Genomic DNA, 22764 nt, shown 5'->3' with positions numbered 1-22764 from the left:
ATCAACTTTTATTATAAATTGTTTACATTGAAACGATAACCAAAAATATTTACAACAATACTATATAATGTACGATGTATGTACACGAGTACAAGCATTTCTATCCTTAGTTATTTACCAAGACAGTCTTAGTATTACTCATTAAATATCAATGGCGCATTACACGTCCGGCCATTATAACTGATCACGACGACATTTGCACTGATGTTCACAGAGCATGTGTAGTGGTCATTAAAGCACATTGCATATTATACACATCAGGGTGTTAATGGATTAATCTGTGTTTCGATTTACATTGTTTTCTAGAAAAATAAGTGAGTTACTTTGGTGTACCTTCAAATTTCTTAATTTTTTAAGGATTTACATACGTTCCGCGGAATTAAGAAATAATGACTTTCTGACCTTCTAACGCAATACTTATACGTTTTACTTACTATTTGAGAAAAATATTTAAGCGATAGATCATCGCTTTATTCTTCTAGTAATCAGACGGATTTTGTTTAAAAGACTTGCAAAAATGCGATAACATTATCATCGTCGTCATCGTTATCACAGCTACTATCAAATTACAAACACAGTATAAAAAAAAGCATTAGTTGTATAACATAGAATAAATGAAATATTTCGAGAACCCTACACTTTAGAAAAAAAAGCTTCTAGAATATAACTACAAAATTTGATCAAATAGTTAGAACCGTTTCCCAGTAACTAACTAAATAATACACGTACATACGAAATTCTTCGTAAAAGCTTCTAGATGTAGTTTTATAACAGAGTACCTACATTGTGTAATTTAACTTAATGTACACGGTACGGTGCAGCGCTGCCTATCTCCTTAATCCATAGGGAAATCGTTTCAAGATGCAGCTACATATTTGATAGGTTCGGCAGAACACGGATTTTCATTTTATGCTGGATTTTATAATAATATGTCGAGATCATCGATCATACCTACATGGGAGGTGCTTTTAAAATGTAATATTACTAGCGTTTCGCCTCTAAATTTGTCCATATTATTATACTTTTAAGCTTACTACATTTAATATGGAAGTTTTATATCAAATAAAATAACAGACTTTATTTTTATATAAATAAGTTAATCAAAAGTAAACAAAGTAATCACCGAAGTGTTAAATATGTGTCATATTGTGTTAATGAGTAATAATCGTTTGAAACAAACAAACCTAATCTATATAGTTATGAATAGGAATAATCTACTAATGTAAATTAATGGATCACACGATGACACGAAAAGTTACATAATGATAAAATGTTAATTCAAATTATGGGAGTGTCTTGGTACAAAATGCCGTTAATAAAAAAAAAACTTTGGGATGTTTATTAAAAAAAAAATTAAATTACATTTCAAACGCACTGGTTCAGCGCGAAACGAATTTGCGCGCGAATAATAAATATTATTTTCTTAATGTTTTCAAAGAAGTACTCGTATAACTTCGCACGTGCTTACATAAATTACACATACATATGTAGGTACACTTTCTTTTAACTAACATAGACTTGGTACTCCGTTATAATAGACTGTCTACGAAATTTCGCAGACTTATCTGTCATGAGGAAAAAGGTTAACAGAGAAAGAAAGGGCAAACGAGGAAATGATACTAAAGGGACTCACTGAGGGAAATGAATTCAAGGAAACAGGTGCATTATTCCTCAGATGCTAAGATAAATCCAAAGCCCAAAATTACTCTTAGTCTCAAAGGGTTTATATTGCACAATAAACTTAACAAGTGGCATTAAGAAGAGCATTGTTAGCTTGGGAGCATAACAGCCTCATATTGGGGCAAAAGGATGAAGCTCTTATGTTTTTTTTTATATCAATAAGCATTTGTTTTAACGGTGCAGGAAAAATAGCGAGAAACCCTTCAGTCACGAAAATCTTACCTACATACATACGTTATGTTATAATTTTTTTTTTGCCCTGGAATTACTGGTCCAATTTATATTATACTTTTTTTATTATAGAAATCGATTGTATGACTAAGTTATGGTACAAATGTTGATAAGGTTGGTAACTTAGGGCGTTAGTAATAACAAACTTAATTCATGTCAAAAGAAAATCAAGGCGCCATAATGTATTTATAATATTGAACGATCATGCAATCCATCGTAATAAGTAATAAGTCGCCACTGCCGCCCATGGATGTCTGTAACCAACGCCAGGTAACATTATACCCTAGGGGGTATTATCCTCTGAGTATTTAACATCTTCAAAATCGTAACTCTAAACATAGTTTCAGACAACTATTAGAGAACCCATACTTACTTTCTTCCTTCACACCTTGCGTCTGGGGGCATACCGTAATAGATTCGTAAGCAGTCCGTCCATACTGCGCATCGAATATCGCTATCCTTGAATGGGGTTTGCATCTCAGCTTGATGACGTCATCCTCGCAACCCGTTCGGCTTCGAAACTCATCTAAAATAAAAATCTGAGTTATTGCGTGATCAATTACGACGATTAAAATAAACTGAACCAATCAATTGTTTTAATGCGGAGGTTATTCACAAAATTGTTTTTTGGACGTTAATACCCTTCGCTAAATAAAAATATTTAGCGAAGGGAATGAAATATATAAATAAAAATTTATTCTAAAGTGATTCAAGATATTTTGTAAGAGATTTTTTTATAAAAACATATTACGTACTACAACTTAATATACATAACATTACAAATTGATATCTAAAATCACATAAGACCGATAAATCACATATAATTGAAATCTAAACTCATATAATAGGAAAATTACTGTAAATCTGATCGCTTTCCGGCTACTGGCTAAACTTTTATGACTACTATGACATGAATATACCCTAGATGGACCAATATAAAAGTCATTTCTCTCCGGTGGAGAAACATGCCCATGCAGTGTTGGCAACCTGTGAGATGGCGCCGATCGTACCAGGGGCGTAAAATTATCGTATCTGCGGAAAAATTATCGTACATTTCATATTTCGAGTATTACGCAAACTCGACAAGTAAAAACTTGTTTAATGTTGTGTTGTGAGTGGCGTTTTTTTTTTTTTTTTTTTGCTCTTCCGTGCTATTGGACTGTATGTTGTGTGCAAAGTACTCGAGTACTTTGTGAGTACTTTGGACTCGAGTACTGACTCGATTCTTTTTTATATGAGTACTAAAGTACTCGAATACCAAAAATGGCCGACTCCGCACATCATTAGGCGCGATGCACGCGTTCCGTTTACCGTAATAAAAATTTTCAATGAAAGGCATATATAATACGTTTATGAATTCATTAAAACAGTTTCCCAAAAAGTTTCAAGTAGCCAATTATCGTACATTTGCGTACGATAATGACTCGCAATCGTACATCGTACGGTGGTATCAAATTATCGTACATGTACGATAATTATCGTACGGTTGCCAACACTGTGCCCATGTGGAACATTAATACATACCAGACATCAATATAGAGTCTATGATTAATAATAAATTATTTTTCGCTTCGTTTATTAACCGACTTCAAAAAGGAGGAGGTTATCAATTCGGCCGGTATCTTTTTTTTTTTTTTTTTTTTTTTTTTTTATGTATGTACAGCAATTACTCCGCCGTTAGTGGACCGATTTTAATAATTCTTTTTTTATTGTGTAGAGACGAGCTGCGAGTTGGTCCCATTTAAATATGGTTAGGATCCATCGATTGGTTCTGGAGAAAAAGAGGGGAACTCCTCCACCCATGTAAATATAACAGCCATAACTTCGCCATTTATGAACCTATTTTAATGCCTTTAATTTCGTGTGTGGACAATTGCTACAAGTTGGTCCCATTTAAATATGATGAGGATCAGAGTGGGTTCTGGAGACAAAATATGTAACTCCTCAACCGATGGCTATAATTGAGTTTTGTTTGAAGATATTTGGTGTAGGTTCTAATGAAATTGAAAAACCAGTTTATCTTTGACTATTTAAGGGTCTGATAATGTGGCTCGGAGTCAAAATATGTAACTCCTCAACCGATGGGAATAATTGAGTTGTGTTTGAAGATATTTGGTGTAGGTTCTAATGAAATTACAAAGCCAGTTCATCATTGACTATTTAAGGGTCTGCTAATGTGGCTCGGAGTCAAAATATGTAACTCCTCAACCGATGGGAATAATTGAGTTGTGTTTGAAGATATTTGGTGTAGGTTCTAATGAAATTGCGAAGCCAGTTTATCATTGACTATTTGAGGATCTGATAATGTGGCTCGGAGACAAAATATGTAACTCCTCAACCGATGGGAATAATTGAGTTGTGTTTGAAGATATTTGGTGTAGGTTCTAATGAAATTGCGAAGCCAGTTTATCTTTGACTATTTGAGGATCTGATAATGTGGCTCGGAGACAAAATATGTAACTCCTCAACCGATGGGAATAATTGAGTTGTATTTGAAGATATTTGGTGTAGGTTCTAATGAAATTGAAAAACCAGTTTATCTTTGACTATTTAAGGGTCTGATAATGTGGCTCGGAGTCAAAATATGTAACTCCTCAACCGATGGGAATAATTGAGTTGTGTTTGAAGAATGTTGGTGTAGGTTCTAATGAAATTGCGAAGCCAGTTTATCATTGACTATTTGAGGATCTGATAATGTGGCTCGGAGACAAAATATGTAACTCCTCAACCGATGGGAATAATTGAGTTGTGTTTGAAGATATTTGGTGAAAGTTCTAACGAAATTGCAAAGCCAGTTCATCATTGACTATTTAAGGGTCTGATAATGTGGCTCGGAGACAAAATATGTAACTCCTCAACCAATGGGAATAATTGAGTTGTGTTTGAAGATATTTACTGGTTCTAATGAAATTGCAAAGCCAGTTCATCATTGACTATTTAGTTAGGTTAGGTTGGAACATATAAGACAATATAAAACTAAGCGAGCAGGGCGCGGCAGCGCCCTGCGAGCGGGCGGTTCCAATCAATGTAAATTCAGACCTTACCTTAATTCATGATCTCGCTTATACAATTTTATATTGTATTAATATAAATGTTATTATGTCATCACTAAAAAGGGTGAAAAAAAATTTTTAACAAAAAATACAACCGACTTCTATGTCACTACAAAGTAAAAAATAATTCGAATAAATGTTGGTTTAGTACATATTTCTGAAGTCGGCGCTCATATTAGACACGCTGTTTACATCGTTATCCAACGAAATATATTGAGCGCCGAATTAGACACGCACACATATTAGACACGCTGTTTACATCGTTATCCAACGAAATATATTGAGCGCCGACTTCAGAAATATGTACTAAACCAACATTTATTCGAATTATTTTTTACTTTGTAGTGACATAGAAGTCGGTTGTATTTTTTGTTAAAAATTTTTTGACTTTTATTATTTCCATGAAATTTTCAATAAGACCTCCATATAAAACGGTTATTCAACGAAAGTGGCTAGTTTTTTGTATAATTCATTACATCTTAAGGAAACGTGCCGTGTAACAAATGACCCCATATAAGCTAACATAAAAGACCCTAATCGGTGTAATTTGTACCCCTGCCTTACCGACGTGTCCCACCTTAAATTGGTAAACGATAAATTGATGACAAGCAATTTTTCATAAAATAATTCAACAAACACCTGTATTTGATTTTTTTAAAGATTAACCAAATGAGAGTCAAGCTCGGACACAGACACACGAACACGCACTCGGAAGGTTGTATGTCAGTTTGTTTATTACTTCAGTTATAAAAGGAAAGTATTGCGATTTTTTTTATCTGTTACAGGAAATAGAGGTCTGTGATAGAAGGACAGACTTAATTTCAAAATGAACTGTGATTGAATCTTTTTGACAAAAATTAGGAGGATCATAAAATTTGGTAATTTACAACTAACGACATTAATATCATTAAAACGCGCATCTTTGAAAACATTTTCTCGCAAGTCTTAAGAATCTCTTTTATTATTGGCTTGGTTTATACGTACTTCAAAACTCATCTCAGAGTCACGTCTTACTCGTTACTCGGTCGCTTTGAACCCAGGACCTTTTCCTTATTGACGGTAAAATATTACAAGTCTAACCCCCCGCCCACGATAGCAATAATCGTAATGTTTCAATTTATCAATGTTATAAGTAATTTTAATGTAATAACATTTTTCCGAAAAATTTCCTATTAATCTTATTAATGCTATTTTTATATTACGGATTAAATTTTCATAAAAACAAGATATTAAAAGATTATATTTTTTTACAATAACAAAAACATTGCGTTATCAAAATACATTAATTAATTGTATTAGCTATAAGTTTTGATCGTTAATTTGTAAATTTAAACACCATTTATACAGTAATTGATGTCGCCCACACATTACACGTAAAAATATTCCATGTCAATTAATTCCAGTTACGTTCTAAAGCACGCTGTATTTGCTAATGTACAGGGTGTGAAATTGGCGTTATTCATTTCAAACGCAACCCTTTCCATTAGCAACCCGACACCGCGTCGTAAACGCTATCCGTTTATCAATTAGAGTCAGTGTTTTGTGTTTAGCTATTTGTTCTTTGCATAGTATCTCCATGTTTTATACACCTTTTTTTTGTTCACGAGGGGGAAACCTTCAAAAGGTACCCGGTGCCGTGGGAGCGACGCAGGGTTATATGGGACTCTTACCGCACTAAAACCCACCCGGTGGCCGTCCTCGGCGCTGCGTAGAAGGCTCCGGGATCACCAAAGGAACGCAACCGGAGTCCTCTTAGCGCGTTGCCCCGTCAGGCCCGCCCCGTTGAGCTAGACGCTCGCCACACCGTATGATGCGTACCGCGGTATGCGACCACACATACAGCCGTCCTTCCCGGGGTCGCTGGCCGAACGGTTCGAGCTCCCAACCTTGTCACCCGCGACCCTAGAGGCCCACTTTTAGTCGCCTCTTACGACAGGCAGGGGATACCGTAGCCCTATTCTGGTCCTGGGACAGGGACAACGTTTTATACACCTAGGTACTGGCATGTGTGTCAATGTTCACAAGTAAATTGAGCAGGAATGCCAGAGTTTTGCTATAAATCTTGCAGATGTATAGGAAAGAAGAAGAATGTGTCCTTATGACCTTATCCATTCGCGGGCCTACGACGCACTTATCAACCAGATTTTTAACCTAACCTAACCGGAAAAGTATGTCTCTCTTACCACGCCCTTCAAACCAGAACAGCGCAGCAGAAACAGCAGCACTTAACACTACTATTAATAGGGAGAAATAAAACGCCATGATGTAATTAACACCTAAGATAAGCAATAAATATACAGGGTGAATTTTTCAAACGGGCCTTCAGGGCCAAATCCGAAACTATAAGGATTAGAGAAAAATGCTGAAAGGAGTTACAAGACCGATTTTGATAAAAACTAAAACTGCACCATTACTTTTTTAAAATAACTTTTTCCCTAGCCGGGAATCGAACGAGTTCATTTTGAAAATACACCCTCTATATTATTCCACTATCTGATAGTGTTGCTTATAAGGATCAAAATCTGGGAAGTAATGATAAATGACAAACTAAAGGAAAAGCCTCAATTTTAAGAAAATACATATTTTTTCATATTAATTTGGCAGTTAAGTTCCCGCCATTCATCAATCTAAACATTTCGCGTATTAACATTTTTTTTGGCTCAATGTTTCAAATCATTCGAAACTGATGTTTTGTTCTCCAAGAATTTATATTTTTATGTCCGACTTAGTTAAGGTTATTTTTAGGACCATTATAATAGATTTAACTTGCTATGGGCGGAGTTTGTTTAATACAGATGTAAAGTTGACAATGTGCGAGAATGACTTTTTCGAGTCAAATCCGAGTGATTAGAGAGATAACAGAGAGTTATAGAAAATCATATTTAACGTTGAAACGAAGTTGTAAACAACAAACAACAAGAATTTACTATTTAATCAGTTATCTATTTTTACACGCTTTTTATTAGCTTCACCTGTATGTTTGTTTGTATGTTTGTAACCGACTTCTTTGGGCGCGATTTTGACCCACTTTAAACGGCCAGATTTCGTTCAAACTTTGTAGATTTATTGAGGACCGATGAAAATACACGATTTTAATAATTTTGTACCATTGTCCTTATCAATATCCTCAGGATTAACGATTTTCGAGGCGAGAGAAAGCGCCTTATGGAGCGTTCAGGCAAAGTTACTAGATTGATTTTTAGCTTTGGAAAATAATAATATTATTTCCCTATAACTCAAATGTACTGAAACATATCTATAATGCCATCTTGTAGAATGATTTTTAGGATTCCGTACTCAAAGGATAAAACGAAACCCTCCGCTGTCTGTTCTTGAGTCACAGGGCTTTATCTCTTAAACCGTAATAGATAGACACTTGATTTTTTTACAAACGATGCATGATGGTGGTCGCTATAACAACAAATACTAAAAATAATAAAATAAATATAGTTTAAAAAACTAAAAAACACGCTTTTATGTTAAAATCAACTAAAAAGCAAAAAATAATCTTCAATCTAGGAATCAATTAAGGAACAGTAAATAGTATAATTGTGGAAAAAGTGTGGGGCGCTTTTCGAACCTGATAAATGGAGCACCCCACACTTTTTCCACAATGATACTATTTACTGTTCCTTAATTGATTCCTAGATTGAAGATTATTTTTTGCTTTTTAGTTGATTTTAACATAAAAGCGTGTTTTTTAGTTTTTTAAACTATATTTATTTTATTATTAAAAAATAAATCCTAAAAACGGCGGTTACTTATTTGCCAAACTATTACTGTCTCATACTAAGCCATGTCTATACTAGTATGTCATGGTCATAACATCGAATAATTAGTTGATTAACCAACAAATTCTTCAATTGTATGACTTATGTATGTTTCTAAAAAAATATACATAAATCATTTGTTATGTATAATCCTTAAGAATTAGTATGCCAGTGTATGGAAAAATATGTAATTTCTTCAAAATTTTCCTTTTCCTTTAATTTGTCACATAACATTACTTCCCAGAATTTGATCCGTATAAGCGACACTATCAGATAGTGGAATAATATAGAGGGTGTAATTTTTTTCAAAATGTACTCGTTCGATTCCCGGCGAAGAAAAAAGGTATTTTAAAAAACTAATGATGCAGTTTTAGTTTTTATCAAAATCGGCCTCGTAACTCCTTTCAGCATTTTTCGCCAATCCTTATAGTTTCGGATTTGGCCCTGAAGGCCCGTTTGAAAAATTCACCCTGTATATAGTAGAAACAAAATCTTGCAAGTCAATTCATTTAAAAAAATCACTCAGATCCTAAACGCCTTTCCCACCTTATCCTGGCTTGAAATTGAACTGAACAAACGCAAATAAAAGTATAAAATGTTAACTTCAGTTTTTGCAGCTTGTATTTAATTTTACACTATAAATTAAATAAATTCACACATTTTTTACTATAAAAAGCTTGCGGATTAGCCTGTGTTCACCGCCATGCATGGATTTTAATATTTCCCAGGCATCCTGAATAATTTTAGCGTAGTAAATTTTTGTTCAGTTATTTTTAATTATACTAAATACAAATGATGATATTAAGAATATATGCATACCTACCTGAATCAAATTTGAAATTTAGTTACTTACTACTGATGTCAAAGGTATTTTACATTTTAATTCTAAAACTAAGGTATACAATTGTTCATTTAAATTTTATTTAGCTAATCATACATTATCATGCAAACTATATGTAACTGATGTGTATGCAAAATTCCGCTCATTTTGACCCGCACTTACTAAAAAGACAAGTAAAATACTAGCTAATAAATGATTCGAAAAAAACCCGATTATTTTTGAAAATATTGTCCTATACTCCTACAATTTAAACGAATTCAACGACACCTTGCGTTAAAATCCATCAAGCCGTTTGGGGTTTAGGGCGTGCCAAATACAAACATAAAACACTCGAAAAACACTCCCCTCCACAACATACAAAATATTGCATTGTAATAAAAATATATGTATATTACTGAACTCTGTTAAAAAGGTATACCGGTTATAATATGCGTATTCCGTCACCACTTAATTATCAAACTACTTGCCAATGTAAACAGGGTGTTAAATTGGTTATATTAATTTCCACCGCTAACCCTTTTCATTATAAACTTGAAAGGGTTCCATTGAAAGTGTATGTCCGCTTATTAATTACTGATATTGTGTTTGGGTATATCAATATAAGTTACTATTGTACTTGTAACTTTAGTGCATAATTACGGAAGTCACTGGGTAATTAATTAAAACTAATAATATATGATGGTAAAAATATACATGGGACAATAATGATGTCCCACAGCTGGGCTCGGGTCTCCTCTCGTAATGAGAAGGATTAAGCTATAGTCCACCACGCTGACCAAGTGCTATTGATAGACTTTACATACCTTTGAGATTATTTTTTTTATAAATTTCTCAGGTATGCAGGTTTCCTCACGATGTTTTCCTTCACCGTTTAGCAAGTGATAATTAATACGCACATAACTTTGAAAAATCAGAGGTGCGTGCCTGGGATTTAAACTTCGGACCCCTCGATCGAGAAGAAGAGTTTCTTAACCACTAGGCTCTATCTCTCTATCTCTGCTTTTATGATGGTATAGAGAAATAGAAATAGAAGTCGCTATTGTACGTAACTTCAGTGTTAAGTAATGAAAATCACCATTGTACTTTTAACTGTTATGTTTAGTTATTTTTTAAACAAAAAAAAGTGAAACAGTAAATAAAACACAACAATTTAAAAATAAGAAAGAAACAACAAAATTATATAAAAATGTTAAAAGACTATCCCAAAATCGGCGGGAATTTTACTTGTATGAACATTGTTACTTTTACTCCGAAATTTTCTAGTTTTCTTGTATAACATTTTAAACAACATGTGGGGGTATAAGTGAGCGTAAATGTTCTTGTCACTCGTTTTAAATAATTGTAAGTTTTCTGTTAAATTGTATTTTTAACTATTATTTTTAGTTTACTTTTAAGGGACAAATATGTCTTGAACCATGCGTATTATATTAGAAATTAATTATCACTTGCTTGCTTGCTTGCAAAGGAAAACATTGTGACCAAACTTAGAGCAGGATCTTTTAAAAAAGTTTCAAAGCTGCGTGAATCCGCAATTGGTCAGCGCGACAGGCTCTAGCTTAAACCTCTCTCACTACAAAAAGAAACTCATGCCCAGCAGTTTTACAGTAAAAAGTTGTCGACGAACGTGTTTACCACTTTTACACACTTTAATATTCACTTTATATATCAAACTAACCATCAAAATATTGTAACGATAATACTAAATAGTGTAATTCCATGAAATTCTAATTTGAAACTGATTTATTGAAACCCGATAGATTGCGAATTAATGTTATTCCCCAAAATTATATGTTACAAAGTAAACACATTTGGTAATTCTACAAAAGTACATGGGTCATTAGGAAGTGTAACAACGTACTGAACTGAGTTCACTCCTCTAGATTAACAGTTAATCTTTTTAATAAACTGTGAGCTAAGACTAGGAAAGTAAAAAGGACATTAATAACCAAGTACACTTGTAGAGTACGGTAAAAAACACTTGAACTTTGCTTCCAACAAAGTACTTGGAGCTTTTCTATTCTTAAGGAATGATTTGTTATAATTTGATTCATAAACTACATGCGTAATATTATCTTGTTGGCTATTTAAATTGTAACTATAATAAAGATATTTATCTACTTTGTTAAATCGAATAATAAGGTAAGGTAGAATATGACCACACTTCCCGTGTCTGTCTTGGAACGAGGAAGAATTTCAATCCAGAATATGGGCTATGCAACCCACAATACAAAGCTCATATACAACGAAGACAGCCATGGACGAAAGCTAAATTTTTCCCCTGAAACTCTTGGAATTGTTAGAATCCTTTGTGATTTGATTCAAGTAGCAACATCGTCACACCTGTTTAATAACAGCAATATTAAGCGCTGCTAAGTTCCAAGGGAAGCACGCCATATGTAGCCGACGTCAAGTAGGACTCTACAAAATCTTATCTGGGGTTCTATGGGGACATCTGTATTCAAGATGTCCAGTAGCCAATTACCATCAAGTTGAATACATGCTACTTCCATATTATTAACTTCTAAAAGCTCATGGATACATCGATACTCTCTATCGATGTATTACATCTCTATATCTTCATAACAAGCATAATCCTAAGCCCTAGCTAGTTCAAAACAAGAAAAGATTATTAGAAACGGCTTTTAAGAAAAAGTAGGTATCTAACTTTGAAAGAGGGGTAAGATAAAATTGAACTGGCCTTCAAAAGGAAAGGCATTATCCGATAGTTTCCGTTTGCACAAAGGATTTGTGAAATTAAAAATGCTTTAAGCGATCCCCTTTTTACTGTAATTAGAGTCGGGAATTAGAAACGGTTAGCCGTTTGTAAGAAAGAGATGGATATCGTTCATTAAAATGTCATCAAAGTAATCGTATTGATGGAAGTGATATTTTTTCGTTTGTTCCCTAATTAATTTATGGCCTCATTATAGAAGTTTGGAAGATAATGCTTTCGATTTCATTTCAACTTTGTAATTTAAGTAAAATTATGTTATAACTAGTTTTTGCCCGCGGCTTCGCCCGCGTTAATAAATATAACATACTAACATACATAAAACTGAAAATTCGTACCTTCAACTTTCCTAAAGATCATCCACTTGATTAAATGCATAGTTTACGATTCAATCCTTACTAATATCGATTAAATAATCGATGTTTTGGGTCCAAAAGATCGATTCTCCGATTAATCGATCTTAGATCGCCATCCCTAGTTCCCGTGGGATTTGCGGGATAAAAACTATCTTATGTCCTTTCTCGGGTCTCAGACTATATTTGTACAAAATTTCATTAAAATCGGTTTAGTGGTTTAGGCGTGAAGAAGAGACAACCAGACAGACAGACAGAGTTACTTTCGGATTTATAATATTAGTAAGGATGTTGATTGAACGCCGATGTACGTAATAAAATTGGAATTGCTGTCAGCGATTTTGAAATAACTGCTATGTTCAAAAAATGTTATTTTGTACTATTCGATTAGTAATCTCATTTAGCTCAAATAGTTTTAAAAATGTATTTATGTTACTGGAATTTGCAGTCATATTTTAGGAATTTCTAGACCCATATTGACAGTTTTAAAAGATAGAAGACCTTGCAGAAAGTATCTAGCACAGGCTCATTTTTTCGATAAAGGTATGAAGGTTTGTTAAAAAAATGAAAATAATGCAAATGAAAATCGGAAGTAGCTAACAGTAATGCTTCATTTACATGAACAAAGTTGGTCGTTAATAATATAAGAGAATTAAGATCTCATTGATATTCTATTCAGCTATTTCGAAGCTTTGAACTTCTAAAATGTGGACTCTTAAACCTAGTCTTCGCTGTAATCAAACTCTATTTATCTCTAAGGATATTCTATGAAAAAGAAGAACAAAGACTTTAAAGAGGGTTTCGGGTTCAATCTCCAGCCGGTCAAATATCTGAATGATGAATTTAGAATTCTGGGTCTGGGTAAACACCCACGAATACATAAACATGTATTATATATGATACAGGGACTCCTAGTGTGTTTGAGTATAAAAAGCGTCTTTAAGCGTATTTTAAGTATTAAAAAGCTGTTTTTTCCAGTTTGAAGGGTGTGGGAGACATACTTACCCGAGGTGTTCTTAGTCCACAAGTGTAGCAATGCCTCTACGACCGACTTTAGGTAGGACTCTAATCTTATGTGAAGTTGATTGGCCGCATACCATAAGATGGACTGCGTCCTCGACATGCATCCAGACCGCGTCCATTAGCAATGCGGTGGACATTAAAAAATCAATTTCTTTGTATGTATCTCACGTATCCTACTATCTTCCGAACGGGTACATTTACAAAAGATACAGCCCTGTAGAGATAAGACAGTAAGACATGCATAAACATACGGTCAAACAGCGCTTAGTAAAAGAGTTCCGTTTAGGACGGAACCCTTAGCGTTCCCTCATCTATTTCACGTAATGAGAGACCGCACCCACTCCACGACCAGCAGTGATGTTAAAAAATCCAGTTTCTTGTATGTATCACACATATCCTACTAACTTCCAACTGGTTAACTTTTACAAAAGATGTAGCCCTCCTCAGATAGGACAATAAATAAATAGACAGTAACTATTTTAAATACAAAAATACGACTGCTTAAAATTATAGCATGTGTTACTTCCAAATTTTAGACGTGTCCAGCTATGCTAGAATTCGTTAAGCCGTTTGACCTGGAACGCCAACCAGCCAAAGAATGAGACGTATAGTCTGCGCCAAACTGCTAGTCCACTCTAAAGTTGTTGCGAGCAGGTGTAGACATACAATTTACTATGCCGACGCGATTCATTTCTATATTCAGAGCGGACTAGTAGTTTTACGCGGACTATACATACGTACGCTTGCAGTCGGATAAAAAGCACAGACTTAGTAAAAGAGTTCCGTTTAGCACGGAACCCTTAGCGTCCCTCATCTATTGCACGTAATGAGCGACCGCGCCCACACCGCGCCCAGCCGCGCCCAGTGCGGCGACCTGCCTCGGAAATTAATAACAACGTAAATCACTTCAATACACTCACAGGACCCCCATAAAAACGCTATGCGATTAGCCGTTCCTTTTGAACGGTTATCCAACGGTTTTTGATTAGATATTTCATTTTTTTCATAAATTTGAAGTAGGGAATGAGAATTGAAAATTAGACGAGCTTACCTGTAAGCGAAGTCTGATTATAATTTTATGAATGGTGATCTGAAATATAATTGAGAATTACAATGTAGTATCCTTCTTCCCACTCGTCGGCATCGCGATTGTTTAGCCTTTAAAAACAAAAAAAGTTTAAAGACCACTGACACTGCGTATGACAGTGACAGCTCCGGATTCCTCACTTAATTTAGAGTCTATCATTTCCAACTTAGTCTCCTTGATAATATGCATGCTGTCTATATCTAGGAGACTCTTGTTCTTATTGTTGCAGTATGGGTTTTGATTTTGGGAGGGTGGGTAATTATATTTCAGATCACCATTCATAAAATTATAATCAGACTTCGCTTACAGGTAAGCTCGTCTAATTTTCAATTTTATTTCATGGTGATCTGAAATATAATTGAGAATTACAATGTAGATGTTTAGAGACAACTGCAACAATGGGACATGTAATTAAATTAAAGATTTATTACCATACATATATATTATTATATGGATTTAATTACATTGCTGAATATTTATTTGTTCTGCATCATATGGATGAGATGTTGTGAAATCCATAGTGCTTAGTGAGATTTATTCTCAATAATAAAATATATATATATATAAAAATACAATATACAAATATCATATTAATAAGAGTTTTTTCTCTTAATTAGGTATAATTATAAAATATATATAATTATTAGGATTGCTAACTGAATATTTACTCTTACTGTATAATATGGATGAAATGTTCTGAAACACATAGTACTAAGTGAGATTCCCTCTGAATTAGATGAAATAATATTCAGTGCAATAATAATGCAATATTTTTCTCTAAATATATTATTACTAAAATTGGCCAATAATAATACTTTGGCCCGTACACAACAGTAGATATACCAACAATTTTGTTGCGAAAAATAAAGACATAAATAATAATAATAATAATAGTAATATTGTAATTTAGTCAGTGTTAATAATTATTCAATTCAAGCTTTTGCACCTTGCAAAAAATAAATACATACAAGGTCGAAAATATGTTTTCTACCCTGCATAGTATGTCATAATTATGTGTAGAATGAATTACTTGGTCAATTTTATTGACACAAATAATACTATTTCCTTTGCTATATAGCAATATGTGTATAAATATGTTTCATATGTGATGTGCATTATATAATTATGTACTTTTATATAATACTATACTTAAATGTACCAGTAGGTACATTGTATGTATTCCAATATTATTAAAATAGGAAGCCATCCCATGTTGAATATTAAGGAATTAATACCATTATTTATTGACAAATTATGATTGGGTATTTGATTTGATCTTGGGATGATATATGCCCCATGTGAGATAAATTTATATTTTATGTTGTAGGTATACCCGGTATAATATTGGGTGTTATACCTACTTTGTTTCTTTATATTAGTGTGCATGTTCCGGAGGGACATGATCATTCTTAGATCAATGAAACATTTTAGTTTTATATGACTTCCTGTTTTTGTAGGTATATATCAGATTTGCAAAAGTTACTTATACTTTTTGCTGTACCATGCTTATGCATGCCCTCTATAAAGTTACATATCTATATGGTTGGTTGGAAAGCTTATGATATGTTTCCTTTTGAAATCCAATCTGACTTTCCATCTAACATCTTTTCCTAAAAATGTGTGTAACTATCAGTTATGTGTATGTAAAAGTTGATATCAGTTTTCATAGCAGTATTTATGTATATGATTATTTCAAACCCCATTCATGACTAGACCAGAAAAGCTTATCTTGACTCAAAAGTATTTATGCTGAGCATTCCCAGGATTAATTCAGTTTTAATAAGTCAAATATTTTATAACTTCCATGGGGTTCTGGCTTACTTAGCCTGTAATGATTACTAACACAACTGGTTCTAGTTACAACTCTGACAGTGATAAATTATAAAGTTATTACCCACATTTTTCTCCATCTTAATTCTTTAAGAAAAGGAAAGTAGATAAATCTTCTATATATAATAATTATAATAATAATTTGTCTATATAATATAGTTTTCTTTGTTCCAGGCCAGATGTCTGCCATGTGTGTCCTATATAGTAACATTCATCACACATACCCCTAAGGAATTCCTATTAATTCTAGGGATGCTAGATTTACATTTGAAAATTGATTGGACATGCAGCTTACTTTCTTTGTTTTATGTTTTATAAGAGCATCTAGGTATACACACTAGGCATAAAAGACCCAAAGAAGATATCATATTAATGGCTGGCCATTCACATGATATAATAATATTGTTATTACTTTTATATCATTAATGTGTCACATATTACCATGGTGGACATTATTTACCCTTAGCCTAAGCTTCATTATGAAATGAGAACAATTTCAGTTTTAGTGTAACTAACATAGACATTATGAAGACTTAAGTGCAATAACAATTCTCATATTATGCTTGTCTTTATTCCAGGATTAATGGACTGCTGTGTTATTTTTTGACCTGATGACTGGTGTATAAATGTATGATGCATGTTTCTATATAAACCTGGTGTTGCTAAAGGAAATGTTTAAGCAACAATATAAGTAGTATATTAATATTTGATTGCTTTTTGTAATGTTGGGAGTACCAGGCTTCTGTTGTAGAGCATTACATAGGCACCAATAATCTTTAGTCAATTTTTTCATGATGATCAGCCTCATATTTTAAGCAGTTTTACTGTACATGTAAAAGTGAAAAATATGTGCAGATATTTAATAATTACCCATATGTTTGTGGACTGAACTTCCAAACCTTTAATTATTACTGTATTTATTCCTATTGAGTCACTGAAACATAAGTGTATCGAAATCCAAAGTGTTAATTTTGTATAAATTCTCACATTTGTACATAAAGTTCACTCTTGACATTCACATATTTGCATTTATGTCACATATGCCATATAAATAAGTAATACTAAACAAGGTTTTTGAATTATTTACAAGTATGGACATTTATTATTTAGCACATTTGTATTGTTATAGTATTGCAGGTATTGTTATAGTACCTGGCCTTAGAATAAATCATAAAGGTATTTGTGTCCAAAGACAACTCCAGACTTCTGGATTGATTATCACTGTAAACCAGTGTATTAAATAGATAATTTAAAAACTTCAATTCAAGTTACATCTATATATAATAGAGTTATATATGTTATGTAAGCTCAATGACTTTAAGTAGGTACTCTGTACCAGTAGTTAAGTGGTGCATTATAGTTCTGATTGTACTCCTTAATACAAATCTCCTTAGAGTTATACCTTAATAATACAAGTATTTCCTGAAATCCGCAATATCTTGAAATACACCTAATCTGGATGTTAGGATATTCATATACCTAGCCCACAAGATATCAAATCAAACAGCTTTATATAGCTGGTAACTGATTAAATTTTATTATACATAATTTGTATATATGTGAGTAAGAGGTACTACAATATAACCCATGTAATATTGTTTACTTTGAGCCATGTATAGCCATGTATACCTGTTATTTGCTTATAAAACAGCTGAAATTGAGTAGGAACTATAGAGTATCCATAACAAATCAATGAACTCTGCTCAATTGTGTTGAGGTATTAACACAGAATGCTACTATCAAAGCTAGGACTTCAGACGCTAGTTCCAATATATGAGATACTTATAGTATTCTTTCTTCATGTGACTAAAAATATATTGGACAGATATGTGTCAGTATCAATAAGCCGGAGTCTTGTTTGCTTAATCATTGTCCTCCTGAGGTGGTTCTTTTGAGAGAGCATGCCTTCTGTTCTATTTCAGGTTAACATGAACCAGTTGTCATGTATATACACCAGTGTGTATGTGATAATGTGAGGAGCACATCTATTACCATTTGAGATCGAGCATTGGATTAACTAGTATACAAAGATAATTTTGTCATCAATGTTGTAAGATTTTTATCTTGACGCCATATATTAAATTTTAATATCATATAACACAATTGATTTGTGTGGAACGACCAATCTCAACCAATTTCAAATTGGCAACGGGGTGCTGCATAAAACATTTATGTCACAAATGTCTATTTTAGACATTGTTTTCTGATAAGATAGTTAGTCTTCTATCATTTGTAATGCAGCTAAGTGAGTTTCAATGTCTTCAGTATGATTCCGATACATGAGCTCATGAGCATCATGCTGTGCGGTGAATCCTGATAAGATTCTTATATGCACGGGGTTATATTTGTTATGGGTTAGCGCACCAGCAATGTGATGATTCCTATTTTCTGTTCTCCACCATGTATTGCACATATTTTTATCGTGTGTATTGTGGTGGAGCATAAATTACCTATTATGACCTTTATAGGTAGCACTAGTTAAAGTGTTATTCTGAGAAGAGCATCAAAATGTACCAGGTTGATTTCCTCAGTTCTCATTGGAATATGTTATTCATCCAGTTGCTTCACACATACCTCCCAATTTTAGAGAACTCTGATGATATTATTGTATTCACTCGTTGTCCCAGTATGTTGACATAATATTTTCCATTTCTGTTACGACACTGTTTTGTCATAAAGTTACAAATATGTTTTGCTATTTGCAATAACTCCATGAATGATTCCTGAAATTATAGCTGGTTCTGAAAATTATTTTGTCAGAGTTGGTTATTACCCTGTTATAGGGTTGGCATAACCTTGTGTTGTAGCAGCTCTAGCTTGGTGCTTATAAATCATTCATGCTTTATACTGTGTATTGTTAGTGCAATAGCTAGTGATGGAAGCATTCAAGCCATTTGCCACATATAAGTATTAGCGCAGGTATCTCATACTCAATGGCGAATGAGTGAGATGTTTAGTGTCAACAAAGTAACACTTGGAGTATCTCGTACTCGACGGTTCTGATGCTTTGTATATTCGACCACTTGCCACATAGAAATGTTAGCGCGAGTATCTCGTACTCAATGGCGAATGAGTGAACCGTTTAGTGTCAACAAAGTAACACTAGGAGTATCTCGTACTCGACGGTTGTGACTCTTTGAATATTTGCCACATATAAATGTTAGGGCCAGCATCTCGTGCTTAATGGTGAACATGGGAAACATTTAGTGTCGACAAAGCGACGCAACGAGTATCTCGTACTCAATGGCTCGGGTGCATTTTATATTTGGACCATTAATTGCTAAATTATATGCATAAAAATGCAAGCATCTTACGGTTAATGGCGAATATGAGCACCGTTTGGTGTCTGTAATGTGCAACAGCGAGATTGGCGTGCATGAATAGTTTTGAAGTTGTAGATACGAGAAAGTTTTTCGAACAATATAGTTTCTTTCTGAGAATATGTTAGTTATTTAGGCATTTTTATAGTCGTGCACACATACTGTAAAAGGTGAATAATGCATTATTTTCTTACATACCTGGTAAGTAATTTGTACATAACCTCTGAACCGGTGATCCAATCCGAAGAATTGCTTCGTAAATTCCTGCTACTGCGATTACAACTACGCGGACGTGATTCTTCATTCCTAGTTTCCATTTTCTTCATTTTTTCACTAGCTTTGCTTCACTATACACGTTTAACAAAACTTTGAAAAAATAGTATCACGATGCCTTGGAAGCGCGAAAAAGAAGTGAGGAATCCGGAGCTGTCACTGTCATACGCAGTGTCAGTGGTCTTTAAACTTTTTTTGTTTTTAAAGGCTAAACAATCGCGATGCCGACGAGTGGGAAGAAGGATACTACATTGTAATTCTCAATTATATTTCAGATCACCATGAAATAAAATTCTGTTCAAATTAGTTAGTCGCCACTGCTGTCTGCCGATCTATGTTATCATTTCCAAATAGAGGTTCAGTACTAGGTGAAGTCGGCCCTATGGGGGACGTCGCTGTCCTTAAGAAGTATGTCTTTACCTACCACATTCTTCAAATTCATCATCTGGGTTGTAATTGTACCTATTTCTGAAATCAAACTAAGATGAGTTTTAGTTTGAAGCATGTATTACCAGGGACACAGTAAGCGTTCTAACCTAACTTTTAGACAGAGCGGACTTCCTAACGGTAAAACGCCAATCAAATTTGTGGTTAATTAGACGACACCAAAACTATTTCTACATAAAGTAAATCTGAGTTGGTTTGCTCAAAATACTAAATCACTTACTAAAACCACTCAACCAGTAACTGAGGAAGTTACGGATTGAATAATTCATTTCAATCAGAACACCTTCAAAATAACCGTAGCATCGAGCTTAGTGAATCTACCATCTACCCCTCAATTGTTTCGCTTAAGCGATTACGCGGCACTTTCCTAAAATCATACCAAGGAAGGGTGAATAGTAATGTTATTGTATTTTTCAAGAGGTGGAATCTACCTGTACTTTTGGTTGATAGTGACTGCTGGTCTACAGCTCAGTAGACAATAGTATAACAGGTAATGGTTTAATAAACTTGTGTTGTATGGGTGTCAGTAATAATAATACACACAGAGGGTTCCGGATTTAATCATGTGTATTTCTGAATAATTAATCTCTTATCTTCGTGTATCCTCTCATATGTGCTTACGATACATGTTGTTATTATCACATTTAAACTTGTCACGGAATTCCTGAGGAGACAAAATTAGATATACACGAGTATCATAAGCTCCACCGTCAGTTCAAGATTGTACCACTAATCCCAAAAAACTACGTTCTCATACCACAAATAGTGAGAATAAAGAGCTACTATGTCACTACCTATCACATACTACTGTACTAAGTTACTATCGACTACACGCAGAATAAAAACAACTACATTGTTCCGTGGGGCTACATTAAGTATACTCGTATTCCGTGTGAAGTAATCGCACATTTTCGTAAATACATAGCATAAAGAATTGTCATACAATAACATTTTCTCGCAATTTACCTTCGCTACTAAATCTAGTGATAATTATACTATACCTTGGATTTGAACTCGGACAAACAGCGCGGGAGGACATCATACTACAAATATAAAGCTTATCTGCACATAACTCAAGTAATATCTATCCTTAGATCCTAAAAACCATTGGCAAAGAGAAGAAAAGCAAAAAACGCAATAACTTTTCAATAATGGTCTCGACTTACATAGGCTTTTGCGCTCATAAAGGGAAAATATCATAGCACTTATTCACCGTAACGTTTTCGTAGGCATTGAATCGCAATATCTAAAAGTGTGAAATATTTTCGTGCGATACGAGAATAGCCAAGAATAGTATATTAAGTTATTCTTATGTTATCCTTTAAAAGAACTTATTCTTTCCAAGACCAAGACTCGCAGATAATTTGTCTCTTTTTATGTTTTATTTCAAAATAAGTATATGTTATGTCCCCTACGTAGCGCCGAGGACGGCCACCGGGGGGGTTTTAGTGCGGTAAAAGTCCCACATAACCCGGCGTCGCTCCCACGTTGTCGGGTACCTTTTGAAGGTTTCCCCCTCGATAAAAAAAAAAAAAAATAATAAAAAGGGATTGAATCGCAATATCTAAAAGTGTGAAATATTTTCGTGCGATACGAGAATGACCGAGAATAGTATTAAGAAGTTGTTCTTATTTTATTCTTTAAGAAGTTATCCTTTCCAAAACTCGCAGATAATTTGTTTCTTTTTATGTTCTATTTCAAAATAAGTAAGTATATGTTAACCTAATGATGGTTTTCTTTATGTGTTTTTAGATGTTGCCGTTTTTCCTAATACAATAACTGAGTACTTATGTATATACGGTGCATATTTTTGGATCATCTCACATCGTATTTTGGATATATCATAGTAACATTTTTAGTAGTATTTACTTTTTTGACCAGGAATACGAGTATAACATTCCACTACTAAGGATTAATTACGGGTTCATTTGCATCTACATAGAGGTTGTCTGGCGTGTGCCGTAGCAGGATATATTGAAGACCTATTCAACATATATTAAGGCGTTTATATTATGTATCATAAAATATTGTGTAAAAAAACATGATGACACACTGTGCACGGTCTGTGAGTGTGTGCTGTGTTATTGCATTTCTCCAGGAAATAATTATTATTTTAAGTTTCTAT

At 33.8% G+C, this 22764-nt stretch overlaps 1 protein-coding gene across 2 annotated transcripts in view; it reads right to left on the bottom strand.

Moving 5' to 3' along the window:
- LOC140744442 (protein eva-1 homolog C) overlaps positions 1 to 22764 on the bottom strand; it is a 55309-nt gene that overhangs the window by 5785 nt on the left and 26760 nt on the right. For both annotated transcript variants that reach the window (XM_073076028.1, XM_073076029.1), the window contains exon 4: positions 2285 to 2437. In XM_073076028.1, the coding sequence (XP_072932129.1) occupies positions 2285 to 2437 (153 nt within the window). The remainder of the gene's footprint in view (positions 1 to 2284; positions 2438 to 22764) is intronic.

Source organism: Epargyreus clarus, unplaced genomic scaffold, assembly GCF_041222505.1.
Source record: "Epargyreus clarus isolate Ecla_fem2 unplaced genomic scaffold, WU_Ecla_fem_2.2 ptg000008l, whole genome shotgun sequence".
Taxonomy (NCBI): Eukaryota; Metazoa; Arthropoda; class Insecta; order Lepidoptera; family Hesperiidae; genus Epargyreus; species Epargyreus clarus.
Note: the sequence above shows the minus strand (reverse complement) of the source record. Positions and strands in the feature narration are given on the sequence as shown.